The sequence below is a fragment of the Microcaecilia unicolor genome, chromosome 1 (assembly GCF_901765095.1).
Source record: "Microcaecilia unicolor chromosome 1, aMicUni1.1, whole genome shotgun sequence".
Classification (NCBI taxonomy): domain Eukaryota; kingdom Metazoa; phylum Chordata; class Amphibia; order Gymnophiona; family Siphonopidae; genus Microcaecilia; species Microcaecilia unicolor.
In genome coordinates this window covers 736,506,392-736,529,344 of record NC_044031.1, presented here as the reverse complement: position 1 = coordinate 736,529,344, position 22,953 = coordinate 736,506,392, and the positions used below count along the sequence as shown (strand labels likewise).

The 22,953-nt window shown below is 45.1% G+C and overlaps 1 protein-coding gene across 1 annotated transcript; it reads right to left on the bottom strand.

The window, feature by feature from the left end:
- Positions 1 to 8,598: 8,598 nt before the first annotated feature.
- On the bottom strand, positions 8,599 to 22,276 carry LOC115460671 (ras-related and estrogen-regulated growth inhibitor-like protein). The gene is made up of 5 exons (XM_030190438.1): positions 22,249 to 22,276; positions 21,878 to 22,163; positions 21,093 to 21,146; positions 16,648 to 16,724; positions 8,599 to 9,450 (listed from the first exon to the last, which is right to left on the bottom strand). Exons 2-5 carry the CDS (start codon positions 22,131 to 22,133, stop codon positions 9,022 to 9,024), a joined length of 816 nt encoding a protein of 271 aa, XP_030046298.1. The 5' UTR covers positions 22,134 to 22,163; positions 22,249 to 22,276; the 3' UTR covers positions 8,599 to 9,021.
- Between the last annotated feature and the right edge of the window lie 677 nt (positions 22,277 to 22,953).

The following is a 22,953-nucleotide window of genomic DNA, read 5'->3' as shown; positions in this document are numbered from 1 at the left end:
GTCCCATTATAGAACACTAGTGTAACCGGCTATTGACACATCTACAATGTAGGTGCTTAAAGGTATACCAGCCAGTGTATACAGTATTCTGTAAGTTGCATGCATAAGTGGAAGCCATACCTATGTCCTGCCTATGCTCTGCCCCTTTGTATACCCTCCCCCTTGCAAATACATGCTATACAAGATACAGGTCTATAAACAGAATAGCGCTTAAGTGGAATAGTGGCTCATACAGACCTATGGGGGAAATTCTATAAATGGCACTCAAAATTTGGTTCCAGAAAAGATTGGCAGCAGTGCTAAATGCTATCCTATAGAGGGCATGTGCCCTTTACAGAATAGCATTTAGCACTGATTCCTATGCCCAGCGGTAGGTGCCAGACCTTTGCCTGCTGAAACCTGGTGTAGATCCTGGTGCTCAAGTTGGATGCGGAGACCCATTATTCAGTTTTCAGAACACCCCTGATCTGCCCATGGCCATACCACTTTTTTTGAGTTGCACGCTATGGGATTTAGGTGCCCAGCGTTATAGATGTGCACCCAGATGTGCGCACAAATCCTAATTGGAGCCAATGAACATCAATAATTGGTTGTTTTCATTCAATTATTGATGGTTAACAGCTCATTAGTCAATTAAGTTGCACACACACATCTCAGGAGCACACCCAAACCCGGGAGCCAAATATATGTGTACATATATGTGTATATGTTAGTATTCATAACATTTACATGAATTAAGTGTACTTCCAATATGCTTTTGGTTTTGGTCTGACTCCTGCCACTTGCCCTTTTCTTAACATTTTTACCATCCCACTTTTCTACAGTCTACTCATTGGCAGCTGCTGCATGAAGCAGAGCAAAAGGGAGACCAAATAAACTCGTGGTGATCGTGCTGAACAGTAGATGCTCTCTTGGCGGCAACCTTTCTCTGGGTATTGTGTGTTTGAAGGATTTAAAAACCAAGGGTATCTGTTTCTGTATCGTTATGAAATCACATTTTACATAAGCCAGACTTCAACATCCTGTGCAGACAGTGAAGTGTTGGCCAGCGGCAGCACCAGGGATAAACACTGAGACATTGTTGATCTCCTAGTGGTACATTACACCATTTTTATTTTCTGTTTTGACTAGAATAATCTAGTATGTTTGTGCCAGTGTCAACTCTCCAGTACTACGTCAATTTCCTCTAAAAGATTTGTAGAACTGTTCTATGGACAAAAGAAGAACTCGTGTTACCCTCCATTTTTTAAACTAATATTCAGTGCTGTTATGCAGGATCACTGGAATCCTTATCTTGTTTGTATCATGATCACACGTGTCCAGGTTACTTGCTGATGTCTTCTGGCTACTACTCTGCCATGTGCAAGAACCAAACTTAATAAGTGAACACATCATAGAATGTTTGACCACTAATTATCCATTAATGCCCTAGAGATTTCACATAGCAACCTGATTTGATTGTAGTTCTACAGCACAAAGGTTCAATAAAAGCATCGTACTTTCAATTCTAGAAGAAATATTAGAGCAATATTAACTTCAGATGTGTGTGGGAGGTGGGGGAGGCTTTGTATTACATGATTTCTCCCATTTTATATTTGTAGGGGAAATATGGTGGTTCCCAAACCTGGTCCTGGAAGCAGCTCAGTCAGTTTTCAGGATATCCACAATGAATATTCATGAGAGAGATTTGCGTGCACTACCTCCGCTGCATGCAGATCTGTCTCAAGGATATTCAATCTAACTATGACGGCGTATGCTATCAGAAGGGATTTCCTGTTGTGAGCCCAGAGCTCTAATGTGGCTGGATCTCCTGAAGAAGTTAATAATGAAACACGGCCTGTGTTGAGATTTGTGGATATTTGTATGAATGTGAAATTTAACATCGCTGTGAAGAAAACTTTACATAAGGATCCGGTTGGAGTGGAGTCATTTGCTTTGGTGAACACTGACCCACCCCGAGGATATTGTGAATTTCTTCTTTGGATTCTATTCTCTGTTTACCAACGGACCAGTTATTGATACTCTTTTCATGAACTGTATGATGGAATATTTAACATTTCGTCGATTGGAATGAAGATAAGTCATCTGACTTTTTTGATGATGTACTTTTCATGGGTTATGAAAGTTTGAAGAACTATATTGAGTATCATAACTGTTAATATAGAATATAGTCCTTGTATAAGTAGTTTGTTTAATTTTTATTTGTGATTTGATTTGAATAAAATAATTTGTTTGCAATAATATTTAATATTGACTTTGATAAAAGATGATTAGGTCAAAGTAGAGGGATAAGTGCTTAGATTGACCGATAATTAAGGTATTTAACCCATATTAGTAGTGTAACAAGGATATTCATTGGGGATATCCTGAAAACTTGACTGGCTGGGGTGCCTCCAGGACGGAGTTTGGGAACCACTGGCTTAATATAGGGTGCAATTTTGTAAACCATTTTTGTGCAAGTTTGCCTTGGCAATATTTTTCACTTTAAATTGACTTTACAATGGTTTTCAACAAGATTATTTAAAGAATTATATCTTTTTTGTACCCCATGCTTTCCCACTCATGGCAGGCTCAATGTGGTTTAGGTACTTATTTGTACTTGGGGTAATGGAGGGTTAGGTGACTTGCCCAGAGTCACAAGGAGCTGCAGTGGGAATTGAACCCAGTTCCCCAGGACCAAAGTCCACCACTCTAACCACTAGGCCACTCCTCCTCTGGTAGATACACTAAAGATTGTGTATATTAAGATGAAATAGGACCAATGGCAAATTATGATGTGCATAAGCTCTCCTATGGTAAATTAGAAAGGGGCAGCTCTCACCTCTGACTGGTCCTGAAGTTAAAATAAAATATATTGTATATTAGTTGTGACAATACTAAAGATGTTCCAGATATAATTGATAGCACTGGGAGTTGGATTTACCGTTGATTAGGATTCCCTGCATATTTAATGATATATGGTTCCTTTTGATTAACATCTTATAAATTTAGGTCACATTGAAAACTACATGTGCATGTTGGCATGCCTAATAGATGCATGGGGGGGTGGGGAGTTAAGGTACAGCATGGGTGGAGTTGCAATTTATATAAATAGTTTATAACACACACGCTCGCACTTACACCTGCTCTCAAACAGGCATAATGTCCGTCTGTGCCTTGAACGTAGGCACAAGGGCTGAGGGTTTTAGTGTAGGAAACAACATGCATACCAAAGGTGGTCACAAATTGTATAAACAGGGCAGCTGCCCTGGGCCCAACAGCTCCAGGGGGTCCCGCGGTCCAGGCATCTCTTCCCCTTCTCCCCACCACAATCTGTTTCATCCTCCCTTCCTGATCTTCTTAAAAAAAAGGTATTTCCCTTGTTAGAAGGGCCCCGGCACAGCAGCCATCTTCACAAGCTGCCTCTATGCCTTGATCCACCCCCCCTCTGACGTAATTTCCTGTTTCCGCCTGGGTGGATTGCAGCAGAAAGGGTGAGCTTTGGGGCAGCTGGAGGCAGCTTGTGAGGATGGCTGCTGCACCGGGGCCCCTCTGAGAAGGGAAATACAAATTTTTAAGATCACAAGGTGAGGGGAAGAGAGGAGAAAACCCACCTTTTCACTGCTGCTTTTAGCTCCTAGCCACAATTGCCCTCCTCCCTTGTCCCTTCCTCCCTTCTCACCCATTACTTCCCTCACCCGTAACTGTCTTGTCTGTCTGTATTATTTAGATTGTAAGCTCTTTTGAGCAGGGACTGTCTCTTTGTATCAGGTGTTCAGCGCTGCGTGCGTCTGGTAGCGCTATACAAATGCTAAGAATAATAATAATAATAGAAGGACCGTGGTGGGGAGAAGGGTAAGAGATGCCGGGACCACATAGTAGCAATGCAAGTGGGGAGATCAGGGGAAGGAGGCAGGGAGGAGAGGGGATCAGGGCCCCCCTCCTTTAATTTCTGCCCTGGGCCCCAGCATGTCTAAAACCGGCCCTGTTAATAAGGTAATTTGCTATGGCGTCCCAATGCCCAGAGAACAGCACATAAACAAACTCTGCTCTTACACCACTAGGAACCTACCACTCAGTGGTGTACCAAGGGGGGGGGGGGCAGTGGGGGCGGTCCGCCCCGGGTGCACGCCACTGGGGGGGGGGGGGGGTGCCGCGCGCCTGTCGGCTCCGCTTGTTCTCTGCTCCCTCTGCCCTGGAACAGGTTACTTCCTGTTCCGGGGCAGAGGGAGCAGGGAACGAGTGAAGCTGACAGGCGCGCGGCACCCCCCCCAGCAGGTAAAAATGCACCCGGGGGGGTGTCCTTTCGCCAGGGGGAGGGGTCGTGCTGCATGCACCCGGGGGGGGGGGGGCATCGGCGATCTGTCCCAGGTGTCAGCCACCCTAGGAACACCACTGCTACCGCCTGTTTTCTGCGCTTAAATATAAGCTTTTCAAGTAAACAAATTGAAAAGCTTATATTTAAAGGCGCAGAAGAATGGTGCCGATGTGTGCTTCATTTCAGGGTTTGCTTTGTGCATGTGCACAAGAGCTGCATTACCACAAAACTCTTGTGTGATGTGCCAGGCACGTTCCTCCCCTTACTTTCGGTCTCACAGCACGCATCTAATTTGAATGCCATTAGCTTTGAGCATTGGAGGGCTATTTTGCTGTGCTGTTCCTGCGGTACGGCAGGGACGTAGCCAGACTTTGGCAGGAGGGGGGTCCAGAGCCCGAGGTGAGGGGGCACATTTTAGCCCCCCTGGCGCTGCCATCCCCCCTGCCATTGCTGACCCCACCGCCACCACCAACTTTTCCCCCCTGCCGACGACCCTCTCGACCCCCCCCCCCCCCCGCCGCCAACCCACCGTCGCCTACCTTTGCTGGCGGGGGACCCCAACCCCCGCCAGCCGAGGTCCTCTTCTTCCCGCGCAAGGCTTCCTTCTGTTTCTGACGTCCTGCACGTTGAACGTGCAGGACATCAGACTCACAGAAGGAACCCTTTTGCGGGAAGAAGAGGACCTCGGCTGGCAGTGGTTGGGGTCCCCTGCCAGCAAAGGCAGGCGACGGCGGAGGGGGGGGTTGAGAGGGTCGTCGGCAGGGGGGTCCAGGCCCTGACCCCACGTAGCTACGCCACTGCGGTATGGGGCAGGCGCTGAAGCTTTTAGCATCAGGGCCCTGAATAGGATGGTTGGTCTTCTGCCATCATGTTACCTGTTTTGATAGACACAGAAGGCAAAAGTAGAGACTAATAGACGATTCACCACTGGAGACGTGAGTCCAACAGTCTTTATTATATCAGAGATAACGTTATCTCTGATATAATAAAGACTGTTGGACTCACGTCTCCAGTGGTGAATCGTCTATTAGTCTCTACTTTTGCCTTCTGTGATTCGTCATCGTAGAGAACTTTTCCTGTTCTATATTTTGGATACCTGTTTTGATAGGCAATTTACCTAATGAATCTGTAGCAAAAGCAAAATATGATGAAAAAAAAGAAGAAAGACCCCCAGTTGAAGCATGTGAAGAGAAAGTGAAAAAATGTCATACATTTTTGTTTATGGCACTGCACAAATTTTCAAAGGACTATCCTGTGTCACGCAAAAGATTTTATTCCATGCACAGGTTTGAAATCCATTTCCAGAAAATACACTTTCATGAATATATCAACTTATATACATAAATATACATTTATTTACACACACACTTAAAAAAAATTTACAACCCAGAATCACAGATGGACAGAGAAGAGACAAAGCAAGGTGTTTGTGGACCGTGAGTACAATTGTTTGGTTGTGTTTCATTTACTGCTCTGCAACGATGGAACATGGGCTTTACGCACTTTATGATTTCTAAAAGAAAACAAAGAGGTGTACAGAATCTGGGGAAAAGGATGAAATAAATGGCACTTGTTGATTTGCACAAACGTTTCAGTTTCCAGATTTATGCAACATGACTTCCACATTTGTAAACACCTGGATCTGGCCTGCAGTGCATCAGAGCAGTCCAAGCTTTCTTCAGACCTCCCAACTCTTTATTAAAATCACAGAAAAGGAATTCAGTCTTTCTGGGAGGCAACTATGTGAGCCAGGAATAAACCACAAGCAAAAGAAGGCATGAGGTTGTTACTTGATTGAAAGCAGCCTTTGAATGGCACCAGCCCAAAATGTTTATTTTTGGAACAAGAAAGGTAAGAGAGATCAAGAAGTGTTAACCATTTCAGTAACCAGATAAACCAGGTTTAGAAAGCAAGTTATCGCATAATGCTTAAAAAAAAAGAGAGAGAGCTCAGAAGCCAGGTGTGGGAATACTTTCCTGTGGCTGCAGTAGCATAGCCAGAGTTTAATTTTAAGATGGGCCAGGAGGTGGACTGGGTGGGCACAGGCCTCGCTTTTCCTCTTCACCCGCTACCACCCCCCCCCCCCCCCCGCCCGCCACCGCACTTCCTCTCCACCCACTACCTTTTCCGCAAAGGTGGGACGCAGGAAGTTGCAGAGTAGGCGGGACGTGCCTGAGAAGAGGCCCCGACGACGTGCGCTGGCAGAAGGCTGGCTATGGGAATCGCCGGTGCTGCTGGAGGGAGAACGGCGCTTCAGGACAGTAAAAGTGAGCAGACCACGCGGACGGGGAGAGTGGGCAGAAGAGGCTGGGCGGGCCTGGAGCAAAAGTGGCTGGGTCTGGGCCCGTCCAGGCCCACCCGTGGCTACGCCCCTGTGTGGCTGTATTGTGCTAATCTATAGCAGTATGGTCTCTTCTGAGAAGTTAAACTTCAGAGAAATACATTTCTTCCAAACTGTTTGGCCTTTGCTCTGAGTGCCATGCCCTCCATCCTTCTGTTAAGCTGATCTGGGATCCTACAGAGGCTCAGGCAGGGGGGGGGGGGGGGGGGTGGCTGGAATACCAGTGAGGACAACAAGAATTTCTTTGATTTGTGCTGTGCTCCAGCTTAGGTAAAACATAGCTTTAATGATCATTTTTCTCTTCCTAAGGGTACGCAGGACTACTTAGAAAAGTATTTCAGTCTACCTGATTTTGCCATACAGTTTTCAGACAGTTTACTGAAAAGGCTGCATGGATAAAAGGGGGGGGGGGGATTATTCAATCAATGGAGTGGGAGATGCCCCTGATAAACCCTGTTGCTTCCTGGCTTTATATCATGAATGTAGTGGGCAGTGATGGGGCCCTTGAAGAACACACATTCTTTCTGTAACCACTGTCTGTCTGCTTGTGCTGAGAGAGGTACCACAAGCACAGCTGAAAGGTCAATTATTGTTCCTGTCCTCAGGATGTTAAAGTCTGATGGAGTTTCTATCTGAGGGAACTGCCGCACGCAAAGAGAAAAAAATCAAGGTTTAGGCAAAATAAACCAAGCTGAATGCTGTGGATTTTATGAGAAAATAAACTTTTTCTAAAGCAAATATTTGTACAGGAAACAGAACTCCCTCTGTGAATGATTACTTGCAGGCATGGTTAATTTAACCATCAAATTAATCATTTTAAAGTCTATTATTATTAAAGAAAACTTAGGTCAGAATTAAGGGCCAGATATACTAATGGGTTTTTCCTATTGTGGGGAGGAAGTTATCCACACTGGCTACTTTTAAGACGTGATATTTTACTGTTAATCTCAGTTACTAGTAACGAGGTCTCACTGAATAAAATGGGGCCTTTCCTAAAATAAAATGAGTTAGTGGTAAAATAACACGTCTTAACACTAGCCCACGTTGATAACTACACCCCCGAGTGTCTGTGGGAAAGAAATATTTATTCCATTCTGTCTAAAGAAAGCCCATGTGATATAAATGCTTGTACATGCTCTTTATTTCAGGGGCTTTGCCTTACTTCTTCTAATTAGTGGTAAAATTATTTTGGTTTGGTTTTTCTCTTATAGGAGAGCTGCTTTTTAATGCAGCAACCAAAGACTGTACCACTGAAACCAACAGGCATATACTATGGAGATCAAAATGTCTGCACTCTGTGAAGGGAACTTGTGATAGCTAGATAAGTGTATTTTATTTATTTATTTGTTACATTTGTATCCCACATTTTCCCACCTATTTGCAGGCTCAATGTGGCTTACATAGTACCGTAAAGGCGTTCGCCAAGTCCGGTAGAGGAACAAATACAATGTGATGTTAGGGTCGAATAAGGTAGGTATGTTTCAGGCACATTAGGGGTCGAAGATAGGGAAGGGCTAGCTGGAAGGGGTGCTGGTATATCTAGGGTAAAATAATACGCTGTTTGTCCAGTTAACAATTCACAGCCAACTGCTCCAAAAATCAGGGCTGGTTTTAACAATGAGGCAGCCTAGGGAGCTGCCTAGAGTGGCATCTTCGAAGGGGCAGCAAAGAGCTGCTACAGTCAAGGCAGAACCCTAGGTCATGACCTCTACATAAACTTGATCTTTTAGCTGCAGGGAGGGTGAGCACTTTTCAAATGCCTTTTAGAAACTGGCCTTATGTATTATATCTCTGGAAGAAAAGTTTAATATTAAAAGTATGATTTCCAATTATGTGCTTTTACAGGATTGTTCTGTAAAGCAGTGGGTTTTAAACCTGTCCCGAGGAACCACCAGTCAGTCCGGTTTTCAGGATATCCCTAATGAATATGCATGCCAGTCATCTCCATTGTATGCAAATCTTCCATGCATATTCATTAGGGATATCTTGAAAACCTGACTGGCTGGTGGTCCCCCAAGATAGGTTTGAGAGCCACTGCTGTAAAAGCGGGGGACCATGATTGTTATGTTTAATTATCAAAATCTCAGTGGAGAGACTAAAAGCTTAAAAGCGTAGGAGGAGACACAAGGCTGAAGGTTTGTATTTAATATTCTTGTACCGGCTCTGTGTGACAGAGAGAAACACCTACGTGCTCTGAAGCATCTCCACGATTACGGCTAAATCTTTTGCAGTGCCAAAAGATTAAGTCTGTGATGAGCAGGAGAAAAGAACAGGTGGCTAGAAAGTATTTCTCAGTCAATAAACCCTGGAGAGTAACCAAGTGGTCATTCTCCTTAGAATAGGGGACAAATAGGAGAAAAAGATATTGGATTAGCTCTAAAGTTTAGAGAGAGTCTGTCCTCCTCCTGGCAAACACTGCTGACATGCTTTTGACAATGCCACGAATCCCAGTCCCCTTCTTTGTTGTCAACTTGGATTCCTTGATCTTATCTAGCAGTCCATGGAAGACCAGCAAGACACCATGATAGGCTTCTGCAGCTGAGACCTCATAAAACTCACAGTCCATGGAAAGTGCTAGGAGCCTGCCCTCTTCGCTAGATACTGTACGTCTGTGGTGCAGGTCCCGCTTATTGCCTACAATGACAATGGGCACCTTCTCCAGTCCCAGATACTCTTTGGCTGCCTTGATAACCTGAACCTTCTGGTGAATGATGCTGAAGCTGGCACGGTCACAGATGCTGTAGACGAGAACAAAGCCATCAGCCCACTGTATCCGTTTTTCCTCTTCTGTGAAGTTCTCATCGGAATGATCCTGGGAAAGGATGGAGGAGGAAGAAGAGTTAAGCATTTGGGCTTCTAACAAAAGGTGTCCTCCTATCCTTAAACCAGTGGTTTCCAAACCTGATCCTGAAGGTACCCTAGGCAGTCAGGTTTCCAGGATATCCACAATGAATATTCATGAGAGAGATCTGCATGCTCTGCCTCCACTGTATGCAAATCTCTCTCATGCAGTGGCGTAGCCAAGGGTGGGCCGGGATGGGCCCAGGCCCACCCACTTTGGGCTCAGGCCCACCCAGTAGCAGCACACCTATGATGTGACTGGCAGGGATCCCCAAGCCCCACCAGCCGAAAACTCCCAACAACTGTCCCTCCTGGGTACCTTGTAAACAGCAGATCTTCGCCTCCAGTGAGCAGCGACTGATACATACTTCCCTCTGATGTATTCCCCCACCTATGCGGAAACAGGAAGTTGCATCAGAGGGAAGGCTGTGGGGCCAACATGAGCAGTGTGTATTAGTTGCTGTTCGCTGCCGGTGAAAATCTGCTATTTAAAAGGTATGCGGGGGAGGGGAGATGTTTGAGAGACCATATGGCATGCAGGCGAGAGAAGGTGAGACCATATCACTTGTGGGACGAGGCGAAGTTCTGCCCACCCATCTTGGGCCCAGGCCCACCCAAAACTGGGTTTCTGGCTACGCCCCTGCTCTCATGAATATTCATTGGGGATATCCTAAAAACCTGACTGGCTGGGGTGCCTCCAGGACTAAACTATAAAACATTCATCTAAAGGCAACTACGTCTGGAACCAGCTGATGCCATTGCGGTAGCACAGCGTATTAATCCCTATTCACTCCAGTGAGCACTCCCGGCACGGGGGGGGGGTGAAATAAGGGGCATGCAGTGCTCTGTCATTGGAAAGCCTAAATTCAGGAGAAACCTCAGAGCTTTGTATCTTCTGGATAAAGAAAAAGATTAAGATAAATTCAGACACATTCAGGCTTAGGTGTGTTAAGAGTGTGGAAATGATTCCAAGATACCAGGGAGACATGAAATGAGGGGGACTATGGTATTCCAAGCAGCAGAAGTGGTGATAGCTCATTATATGCCCTAAAAAGGGATATTTTGGGCCCTCCCTCAGTGAAGCAAGAAGCTTCTGGTGTGAAAATAAAATGGCAGCTCACATGCAAGCATTCCCTCCAAGCTGCAGGGGGTCCTCCACCCACATTCTGTGTTTATCCCATGCCTTTTTGAATTCCATCACTGTTTTTGTCTCTACTGCGAGGGTATTCAGTGCATCCGCCTCCCCTTCTGTGATGTTGCTTACGTAGCCTTGACATTTTACTCCTCCAACCAAAGCACACGTCTATAACAGCCTCTTTTTAACCAGGCTAAAAGTATGCATGCTATAGAAACCTATGTGCAATGTGGAGGTTGGAGGGCGAGGGGAGCATAATTTCATAACAAGGTACCTATAAAGTTCCAATAAAGCACCCATTGAAGGCAACATGGCTGCCTCTGTGCCTGTATAACATGAACAAACCCAAGGAATGTGCAAATTCTCCCAGACAAATATAAACCTGCCTAGATAAGGTGTAAATTATTATTTATTGCACTTGTATCCCACATTTTCCCACCCGTTTGCAGGCTCAATGTGGCTTACAAACAGTTATAGAAAAGAGACAGTCATAGTCAAGGAGTCGTGGTGGTATGTTGTGGTTAGTTATGGATTCTCATGGTAAGCTTTAGCGAAGAGATAGGTTTTTAACTATTTCCGAAAGTTGGTTATTTCGTTAATTGTATTTTAATCCCTTGCAACTGGGGAAGTGTAACTGAAGAAAAGTAGGGGCAGATCTTTTGGCATTCCTGGGTGGGAGGTCCACTAGGTCGTACATGTATGACCTAGGTCGTGCATGTATGACCTAGGTCGTTCATGTAAATATGTTGTGTCCTCTATGAGTAATACTTGCGGGGTGCGGGGTACTGTGTGTGATAGAGGGAGCTGTTGTGAAGACCAGGCCTTGAGGATCCAGATGCAGCAGTGGAAACTACTCATGACAGTGAGGATCGTTGGTTATGGAAAGTGAATAGTGGAGGAGAACATTCTGGAAACAATATGAGTTTAACGATTGATTAATGGACAATATGAATAATCAACACAGCGCTTATTAGGATTGCTCCTTAAGAAGCTGGTATCAAGTACAGCGTGGTTGATCGGATAAGGGCGCTGTCGGGACAATCCACACAATATGGACAATTAACAAAGCGTTTAACAGGACAGTTGTTTAAGAAGTTGGTACAGTATGGCGTGGTTGACAAGTAAAGGACGCTGTAAATGATTTAAATGAATGTGTTAAAACAACCGTCACTTGTTACTTGTAAAAAGAAGTGCTGGGTGGGGTCACTGTGGTAGTAAGGTATATGATGTATTAGTAAGATCTGGCACAAGGCACGGATGAATGTGGGGTGTGAGAGAGTGTGTGTTATCTGTGTTATTGTTGGCTTAACGATTTTAGTAAGTTTGATATTTGCAATTTAATAAAGAACAATCTAAAAAAATAGTTAATATGGTGGTGAATATGAGTATACTTGCATATTTTATAAAACATGAGAATGCATCGCACCTCTGTCCCATCTCTTCCCAAACTGCATCCCCAGGAGTTTCTGTCTTTTAGTGTGCATACATTATGGGCTACATTCAGTATCTGGCGATCAAATATCGGCACTCAAAGCTTTTCTATAGAATAGCACTGAGTGCCGATTTCATAAGTACATAAGTATTGCCATACTGGGAAAGACCAAAGGTCCATCGAGCCCAGCATCCTGTTTCCAACAGTGGCCAATCCAGGACACAGATACCCGGCAAGATCCCAAAAATGTACAAAACATTTTATACTGCTTTTCCCAGAAATAGTGGATTTTCCCCAAGTCCATTTAATAACGGTCTATGGACTTTTCCTTTAGGAAGCCGTCCAAACGTTTTTTAAACCCCGCTAAGCTAACCGCCTTTACCACATTCTCTGGCAATGAATTCCAGAGTTTAATTACACATTGAGTGAAGAAACATGTTCTCCGATTCGTTTTAAATTTACTACATTGTAGCTTCATCGCATGCCCCCTAGTCCTAGTATTTTTGGAAAGTGTAAACAGATGCTTTACATCTACCCGTTCAACTCCACTCATTATTTTATAGACCTCTATCATATCTCCCCTCAGCCGCCTTTTCTCCAAGTTGAAGAGCCCTAGCTGCTTTAGCCTTTCCTCATAGGGAAGTCATCCCATCCCCTTTATCATGTTCGTCGCCCTTCTCTGCACCTTTTCTAATTCCACTATATCTTTTTTGAGATGCGGCGACCAGAATTGAACCCAATATTCGAGGTGCGGTCGCACCATGGAACGATACAAAGGCATTATAACATCCTCATTTTTGTTTTCCATTCTTTTCCTAATAATACCTAACATTCTATTTGCTTTCTGAGCCACAGCAGCACACTGAGCAGAAGGTTTCAACATATCATCAACGACGACACCTAGATCCCTTTCTTGGTCCGTGACTCCTAATGTGGAACCTTGCATGACATAGCTATAATTCGGGTTCCTCTTTCCCACATGCATCACTTTGCACTTGCTCACATTAAACGTCATCTGCCATTTAGACGCCCAGTCTCCCAAATTTGGGTGCCAGGGCTTATACCTGTTGAAACCAGGAGTAATTGCCAGCGCCCAATTTGGGCGCACATCCCCGGTATTCTATAACACTGTGTGTACATTTTAGGAACACCCTGACCCGCCCATGCCCCTTCCATGGCCATGCCCCTTTATAGGTTGTGCGCGATGGGATTTTTATGGGGGCCATGTTGTCAAAAAAACTTCAGAGTAAGAGCCAAGGTCATTGCTGGACAAAGCAAATGGCACACTGGGGAGGGGAAGGGAGTTCTGCAATGAGACAGCTGTCCTGAGGGATTTCCTCCTCTGATATGGTCAACTTGGCCGCTCAGGCACATTTGGAGTAATTTGGGTAACTAAAATAAAGACTATCCCCCCCTCCCTCCTCACACACACATATTCCCTCTTTCCCTAAGCCCGTCTCCCCCCAAACATTCTATATTCTTGTTCCCCCGCTCCATCCGAGCTAGTCCTAACCAACATCCAGTCAACCTTTCACCATCCTGACTCCACTTTCAACCCGTTCAAGCTGGCTGTTCCACCAGTTTTTTAATCCTCCTATATCTGCGCCATAGATTTGTTCATAGCGCAGTCTCAGGATCAGCTATTCAATTTTCTTCTGGCACCACATGACTTCAACAAATCTGAGCAGTTTATTGCCCGATCCTGAAGAAGCTTGGGCAGCACCTGGCTCAGATTTACAGCGAGCTGGATGAAGGAGGTAATAGATGTGGTGCTTCTAGAGTGGGGAAGAGACAGGGGGCCACATTTAGGGTGGACAGGGGTTGCCACTGGCCCCTGGGCCTCGCCATGAAGAACGCTGCTGTAGCTCTTTACCCAGGTAAATGGCTTTGAGAACTGTCTTCTCAAGTGGTACAGGCTTAATCCATAGAAAGATCAGAAATAAATTTAGATGTAAAAACTCTAGAAGCTAATGCAGAGCCTGATTCTCTACAGATTTTCTACCACTCTCTCCTGGATTCTATAAAGGTTGCCCAAATTTGGGTGCAGAGCCCAGAAGAGCATGCAAACTAATTAGTCAATTGCGTGCTAACAATCAATTATTGGCATTAATTAGAGTTAACTGGCCCTTAATTGGCATTAATTTGGCTTTAAGATGCATCTGCCCTACACCCTATTCTACAATGGAGCATGTCCAAAATGTTTCACGTGAAATCCAAAAGGAAGCATGGGAGGGGGGGGGGGGGGTCAAAGGCGTTTCAAATATTTAGGTGTAGTGTTATAGTATACTGGGGTCACGCAACAACTTGCAGGCCAGGATTTTCACCAGGTTTCAGCAGGCATAAATCCTTGTGCTCAATGTTGGGTGCAGGAATTCATTGTAAGCATGCTCAGCCCGGAATGCTCTGTACAGAATAGCGCTGGGTGTGGATTTTTTTCCAATGACTATTTTTGAGCACCATTTATAGAATCCCCCACTGTGTCTATGGAAGAAAAACAGTAGTGATTCAGGCCCCAACAGCAAGATGGGAAAGAATGTCCTGAAGAATAAATCCACATATACTTCCTATGTTGGGCAGACTGGATGGACTGTGCAGGTCTTTTTCTGCCGTCATCTACTATGTTACTATGTATGTTACTATTCCTCACCCTTCAGGGCAGCTGGGATGGGAAGCAAATGGTACTTGCAAGACTAAATCTTCTTCCTGAACACATGGCTCTCTGGCAGATAAAGTTTATATTTATTTATTAGGATTTATTAACCGCCTTTTTGAAGGAATTCACTCAAGGACGTGTACAGTAAGAATAGATCAAACATGAGCAATAGGCAATTACAGCAGTAAAAATATTCAAATAGCAATACAAAGTGTGGCATGGAGGGGCATAATCGAACAAAAACGCCTATCTCCATGGGCGTTTATCTCCGAGAACGGGTCCGTGAAGGGGCGGACCGAACCGTATTTTCGAAAAAAATAGACGCCCATGTTTTATTCAACAATGTGTGAGCTGGGCGTTTTTGTTTTTCAGCGATAATGGAAAATGAAAGCGCCCAGCTCAAAAACGAATAAATCCAAGACATTTATTCGTGGGAGGGGCCAGGATTCGTAGTGCACTGGTCCCCCTCACATGCCAGGACATCAACCGGGCACCCTAGGGGGCACTTTTACAAAACCAAACAAACAGGTAAAAGAGCTCCCAGGTGCATAGCACCCTTCCCTTGTGTGTTGAGCCCCCCAAATCCCCCTCAAAACCCACTGCCCACAAGTCTACACCATTACTATAGCCCTAAGGGGTGAAGGGGGGCACCTACATGTGGGTACAGTGGGTTTGGGGGGGTTGGACGACTAATAAGCATTAAGCAGCACAATTGTAACAGGTAGGGGGGATGGGCCTGGGTCCACCTGCCTGAAGTCCACTGCACCCCCTAACAACTCCTCCAGTGACCTGCATACTGCTGCCAGGGAGCTGGGTATGACATTTGAGGGTGAAAATAAAAAGTTGTGAAACATCATTTTTTTGTGGTGGGAGGGGGTTAGTGACCACTGGGGGAGTCAGGGGAGGTCATCCCCGATTCCCTCCAGTGGTCATCTGGTCATTTAGGGCACTTTTTGGGGCCTTATTCGTGAAAAAACAGGGTCCAGGAAAAGTGTCCTAAATTCTAGCTAAAAACGCATACTTTTTTCCCATTATCAGTGAAATGCGCCCATCTTTGTTCGGCAGATAACCACGCCCCAGTTCCGCCTTCGCCACACCTCTGACACGCCCCCATAAACTTTGTCCGCATCCGCGACGGAGTGCAGTTGAAAACGTCCAAAAATCGGCTTTCGATTATACCGCTTTATTCGTTTTTGTGAGATAAACGTCCATCTCCCGATTTAGGTCGGAACTTGGGCGTTTTTCTCGTTCGATTATAAGCAGGATAGTATACTGCTTACAATGTCAACACAAAACGCAATAGAACATTATTAATTGATAGTGAAGGGTAAAGCAAAGATGGAAAATATGGGGGGGGCCTTTTACTAAGCTGGTAGGCGCCAACACACGCCAATTTTGAGTTACCGCCCGGCTACTGTGTGGCCTTTGCGGTAATTTCATTTTTGACGCACGTCAGCTACGCGTGTCGGAAAATAGTTTTATTTTCTGGTGCGCGGGCGGTAATCAGGCAGTAATCGGCATTTTATGTGCGTAGACCATTACTGCCCGGTTACCACGTGAGACCTTACCACTAGGTCAAAGGATGGCGGTAAGGTCTCAGACCCACGCGTGGCAATTTTCATTTTGCTGCACGTCCATTTTCGGCAAAAATTTTAAAAAGACATTTTTTACAGGTGCGCTGAAAAATGATTCTGCGCACGCCCAAAACACGTCTACACTACCACAGGTCATTTTTCAGCACGCCTTTGTAAAAAGGCCCCATAGATAGGTAAGAGAGTAAGAAGAGTTAGAAAGTACGGTGACTGATTTAAAGAAATTTGCACAAGAGGTCAGAGAGATGGTTAAATATTATGGTGTCCTGTCAGGGACTGTGCTTAGTATTTTCTCACCAGAGCATGTAACTGATTCTTTATATTTCAACAAAAGTCAAAGCAAGCGCTGAACTGACCTGTGAATATGGAAAATCCCAAATATTGAACAGAACATCTTTTCCATCCACGGTAACATTGTGACTGTATATGGATTCTGTGACAACGACAAGAAAACAAAACAGGTTATGTTTCCTTATACTTTTCTCCCTTGCAGTTTTTCTGCTGCTCCCTCTCTCCGAGGGGTGTCACTGGTATCCCCAAGGGCTGAGGGTCTGAGGAACATCCTCAGAGATGCTCACTGGCTGGGGTCATCACGTTCATAGCAGCTGTCTTTCTTCTCTCCCCTAACCTGAGCACACCACTTCCACCGCGCAAGAGGGGCTTTGAACCCACCATACCTGCATTTTAAATTAGTTACGCTTTCAGCTTGTATGAGAAGACTGCAATTGTCTTAAACCATTGATGTCTCTCCATAGGTTTTGCCAGGAAGGTGAGCCGGCTTTAACATACGTAACTAGGTTCAGCTGTTCTAGTCCTGGACACCAGAAAGAATAATTGGAAATCAAAATTGCTCTTCCTCCCCCTTCTCCTTATCTGACCTGGGCTAAGCACTCAGGACAGTTCTTTCGTCTGTTTGTCTGTTCCTGACATTCGCCAGCCATTGATTCAATCAAACAGCTATTTCAGTGCTGGGCAATTTGCAGAAATGGGGCGTGGAGATGCATACCACATACAGGGCCGTGCCAATGCGGTAAGCGGGGTAAGCACCGCAGGAGGGCACCCAACTCTGGAGGGCGCCGCCGCAGTGCTTACCCTCGCCCCGCGCCACCGAGGCCTTTAAATCTTTTACTTGCAGTCGCAGCAGCGTCTGTGAAAATGGAGCGCTGCCGACGTCTCCCTTCCCTTGCACTCGTTGGTTTCCTCAGTGTTCCGCCTTCTTCTGACGTCAGAAGAAGGCGGACACTGAGGGAACCAAGAGCGCGCGAAGGGAAGGGAGACGTCGGCAGCGCTCCGCTTTCACAGACGCTGCTGCGACTGCAAGTAAAAGCTTTAAAGGCCCCCAGGGCGCGCAGCGATCATCTTCACGGGGGGGGGGGGGGGAGAGGGGCGCGCGCGCGCCAACTGTTCTTCTGCGGGGGGGCGCCAACTGTTCTTCTGCAGGGGGGCGCCAACAGTTCGTCTGCGGGGGGGCGGCATAGACCCTTGGCACGGGCCTGACCACATACTGGTTCTTCCACAATGAATTCTGCATTCCCCGTGCTATAGCCACCTCTACTGTGCACAGTGCAATCAGCCACCTGCTCATCCAGCAACCATTCACAGCGGCCATGAGGCAGCAACATTCTCTCTTATCCAGGGGGGGGGGGGGGATTGCAATTATGAATTCTGAACTTGGCTCCATGTACTCACACAAGAGAACAAAAGTATCACTGTTAATAAATCATATGACCGTTCTTATCCAAATTAGATCCATCTGTGACATTGGGAAATGCAGTTCCTAGATCAGCTGTTCTCTTTCCACACATTTCTTTTAATAGATATTTTAATTAAAGCTTGGAAAACGGCTTTGAAGCTGAACATTAAATCCTATATCGAAGTGTGGGAGGGGTGGCTTGTGTCGCTCTGAGCTCTCAGAATGGTTTTGTAGGCTGAGCTGGCAGAGCTACTACTGGTTTCAAACCTCCCACGCCAGCTCCGCTAATTGTGGTGAGGGAGGAACTCCTGCCATGACCAACTATTTTTAAACATATTACCCACGAGGCCACATTCTCTCTGAGGGAAATGTATTCCAGGCTGAAATTCTGCCCTCAGGTTTCCCTACAGTTGCCTGCAGTGTTTTGTGTTAGCCCACTCTCGTACGTAAGAAATGCAGCCCCTTTAGCTGCAGGAAATTAGGGGAGCCTGGCTTCAAGTTTAGTCCTTCCTGCTCTTGCATGTCTAAGTAAGGGAGGGTTTAAACCTTTCTGTACTGCAGTTCCACTACAAAGAGGGAGGGGAGAAATAAATCAAGGTGGTAAAAGTGTCATGTAAGGGCCTGGGTCAAATACCACTGGTTGCCCCTGGCAGCAGGAGCATGACCTCTTGTGGTGAGCGGGCAGATTACAGGGCAGCCCATGAGATTCTTTCTGAATACAGGGAGCTTAGAAAGGAACTCTCACCCGTAGCTATGTGACGTTTAAGCCCGTTTTCCCTGAATGCTGCTGCTACATGTGGCCTGCACACAACACAATAGAAATGGTCACGGGCTCTTCTGTATTCGCTGCCGGGTACAGTACTGTCGCATTTTTACACATAAAGAGGTGAATTCTATATATGGCGCCCCAAAAAAAACGGTTCTAATAAAAAAAACACTATTCTATAAACTGCTCTTAGACATGGTTTATAGAACAGCGTTTACGCCCAGGAATCGTGGCTAACTTTAGGCGCGGCCATTTGTTCCAACTGAAAGGTCATGCAAATGTATGCACCTAAATTAGGCGAGCATCCCCCCTCGTTCTATAACAATGCGCGTAAATGTAAGAAATGCCCCCGTTCTGCCCAGGAATCTTCCATTTCCACGCCCCCTTTCAAAACTCGAGTGTACAATTTAAGAGCGAATTCCGCACCTAAATTTACACATGCAAATTCCAATTAAATCTAATTAGTGGCAATAATTGCTTGTTAACAAGCCAATTTATCAGTGCTACTTAGCTCATTATTCAAAGAAATTGCACACACAATTGGGCACATGCCCAAATTTTCGCACGCAATTTTTAGTGACTTTCATATAATTCAGGGGAAAATGAGACTTTAAAAAAAAATAACTATAGTAATGGCAATCAGGGTCAGTATTTTGGGCTGCTACCGGTCTGTAGCTGATTAACATTTATCTTGTTCATATGGACACATAAAACATGACAAGTGCCAGCAGTCATTGAATTGATTGAGCTGCAAGCACGAACATTCGAGTAGCTTTTGGTCCCATTTTGCACTGTTTTAATGGGATTACTGATTTTTTCCAGTAAGTACACAATTATTTGAAGACTCGTACAAGGACATGCGTTACAACAGGACGCTGATGATTACAATGTGCCTGTGGTAAAGTTGATAATGCCTAAGCAACACAAATGTACATATTTGATTGTACAGGAAGAGGTACCCAGCATTGGTACCTGTGGAAAGGGGCTGGGATATGATATACCACCTTTCTGTGGTTACAATCAAAGCAGTTTGCATATTATATGCAGGTACTTATTTTGGGACAATGGAGGGTTGAGTGACTTGCCCAGAGTCACAAGGGGCTGCAGTGGGAATTTAACCAGGTTTTCTTGATTATCAGGCCACTACACTAACCATGAAGGGGGGGGGGGGGGGGTTACGGATAGGGGATAGGACTTGATGTACTGCCTTTCTGTGGTTACAATCAAAGCGGTTCGCATTTGATATACCGGAACTTATTTTGTACCTGGGGCAATGGAGAGTTAAGTGACTTGCCCAGAGTCACAAAGAGCTACAGTGGGAATTGAACCCAGTTCCCCTGGTTTTCTGACCATTGCATTAACCACTAGGCTACTCCTCCACTGATCTTTGTACTCTCAAAGAATACCAATTATCTGGAAAATAAACATGAAAATTTCCATGAGTCAATATTCAGCCACCATAGTCAGTACTTTAAAAACATCAGCTGCTGCGAATAAAAAACTCTGAGTATTCAGTGCCAGCAACTAGACAGCAGCTGATGCTGAATATCGGGGTAGAACTGTGGCCGGTATCGTTATCGTTATCTGGATAGCTAACTGGATTTGTTGTCCTAACTTTATCTGGACAGGATAACTTTCAGCCCTGGAATTATCCGCATAGTGCTGAAGCAGTCTGTAGGGATTTTCAGGGACTCTATCCATATAGGGGTAAATTCAAGAAATGGTGCTGAAATGTAGCTGCAGGGAAGATGCACTCTGAGGACAAATTCTATAACAGCAGTTCCGCGCGGGACTGAACCAATTATAGAATTAAGTTGTGCGTACCAGCGGCATGCCTACTTTATATGGCATCCAGGGCGGAGCACACTCCCCTCCTCCAAGCAAGGGGGTGTGCGAAGCAGGTGTGTGCTGTTGGCTCTGCCAGTCTCCTGCCCCATCAGACATCAACTTTCTGCTCTGCGGTAGGGGACCAGGAGAGCCGACAGTGTGCACCTGCACCATACATCCCCCTCGCTGCTGGCACCCGGGGCGGACCGCCCCTTCCTAGGTACACTAGAGGTTCGCACAACTGACCTTATTCAGTAAAGTGCACACACAACTTTGTGTGGTAAGTATAAAGTTGAATAATTGATCAGACTATTTACAAACTCTTAAGAATAGTCTCTCAGAAGTGGTAAGTACACCTTTGGTAATGTACAGTAACAACAATAATAATGACAGTAATAAATAGATGCAGGTTTACCAGAAGATGTAATTGCCTAAATAAAATAAAACAATCCACTCCACAAAAATCAGTTGTTCACAAACACCCACAAGAGAATTGTATACATTGCATCACTCACCCAAATCTCCATACTCGCCAATGAATCTTCTGGTTAAAAATCGGACAGTTAAAGCTGGAAAAGAACAATACAAAGTTGAATTTGTGGTTTCCAATGCTATAGAGGAGAAATTCTAAATTGAAAGCTTGCCTGGGTATCCAGCATACTTTCACAGCACAGGATAATGGCAGGATCATAACTTTGATTTTCCATAGTGATTTTATGTACAGAGATTCAAAGACACTGTAGGTTCACTGCTAATTAGGACTAGTCTAATGGTTAGAGCTAGGGACTGAGAAACAGGAAAACCAAGCATCATGACACTCCTTGTGATCTCGGGCAAGTCACTTAACCCTCCATTGTATCATCTGAAACCTCAGATTGTGTGTGTGTGTGTGAGAGAGAGGGAAATTCCTCAATGTAAGTCACCATGATCTATTATCGAAAATCCCTTTTTCCCCTTTTGAAAACGGCGGTTCTTGCCAGACTCAGAGCCATAAAAGTTTGAATCTAAGCACAGCTTATCTTTCAACTATCCTCAGAGCAATTTAAACTTTTCAAGAGAACAGTTACTGTGCTATGGATTAATAATCACAAAGAAAAACACAAGCATATAAATTCGTTTCTGCAGTAAAATCAACGTTTGCAATCAAGCCAGATTACAGCAGCATTACACATTGTGAATCGTAAAAATAATAAAATAATAATAATAATAATAAGTCAGCATGTAGCCTCTTCTGTGTGCCTTTTTATGACAGAGCTGGGTTCCCGATAGCCTGGGGAAAATAGAAAGCTCCCCTCCTCACCTGATTTCCCCACGCCGTCTGCTCCCACCACTAACACGTTGACTTCCATTTTCAGGGCAGCAGGTCCCGTTAGCTCTGCTGGTCCTGATGAAGGGTGATGCTCAGGGGTGAGGCTGATCGCTCTGCGGAGGGGAATCTTTAAAACCATCTCTGGGCTTCGAGTTCCTCCTGCAGACCCTCTTCTTTTCCGCCTGCCTTCAGAACTGCAAGAGGTTTTCTTTGAGCTCTGCCAGGACAAGGTATTTCCTTGGATCATACCATGTCTAGTGAATAGAGGGGGGTGAGACTGGAGAGCTTAAACAGAGGAAAGGTTACAAAGCAGTCACTAAAAACGTGATCCGTCTATTATAAGATAATTTCACACAACCCACAAAGTATGGCTCTCAAAGTTTGCGATCAGTGAAGAAATGAAAAGTAGTAGTTGCTATGTTTGTAGAAATGATAGTAGATTCCTAATGAAGACAAGATGTATTATGTTTTTCTTTTGCTTTTAGGTGCAGCAGATGCCATTGGTTAGTAGCTGAGTGTGGGATCCAACCCAAGCGCTTCTGGGCATCTGACTTTAGCACTCCTCCTCCGCCCCCTCACCCAGCCAGAGTAATGAATCTAACGGTGTCTCCTTTACCAAAAGCCAGGGGATTTTGGCTTCAGCTCTACAAGATTCCCACAACAGACAGAAAAGGAAACGATTTTGACAATAAACAAGATGAGACTGACAGTATGAGGAGAGATGGAATACAATTCCTAGAATTTTTTGCCTAGAAAAAAAAGAACTTTGACAATTCAGACCCTACTTTTAAATCATAGGAAGGCACATTCTTTTAGTTATAATGATCATATTTAAAGTATTTTGACAGTAAACACTTACTTCTGGTAACTTCATTTGAACTGCTTTGAACTCAGTCCCAGACATACCAAGTCACATGCATTAGGCATATGGCACGTGCATTCAGCCTCATTCCTCCAGCTCACATGCCGAAGAGCCCTCCTCTCACGTGTTTTGAGGTCTGGAGGCTTCCAGCACTTGCATCCCCACAGGCTGTGCCAGCAATCCACACCTAGAGAATGACACGGGG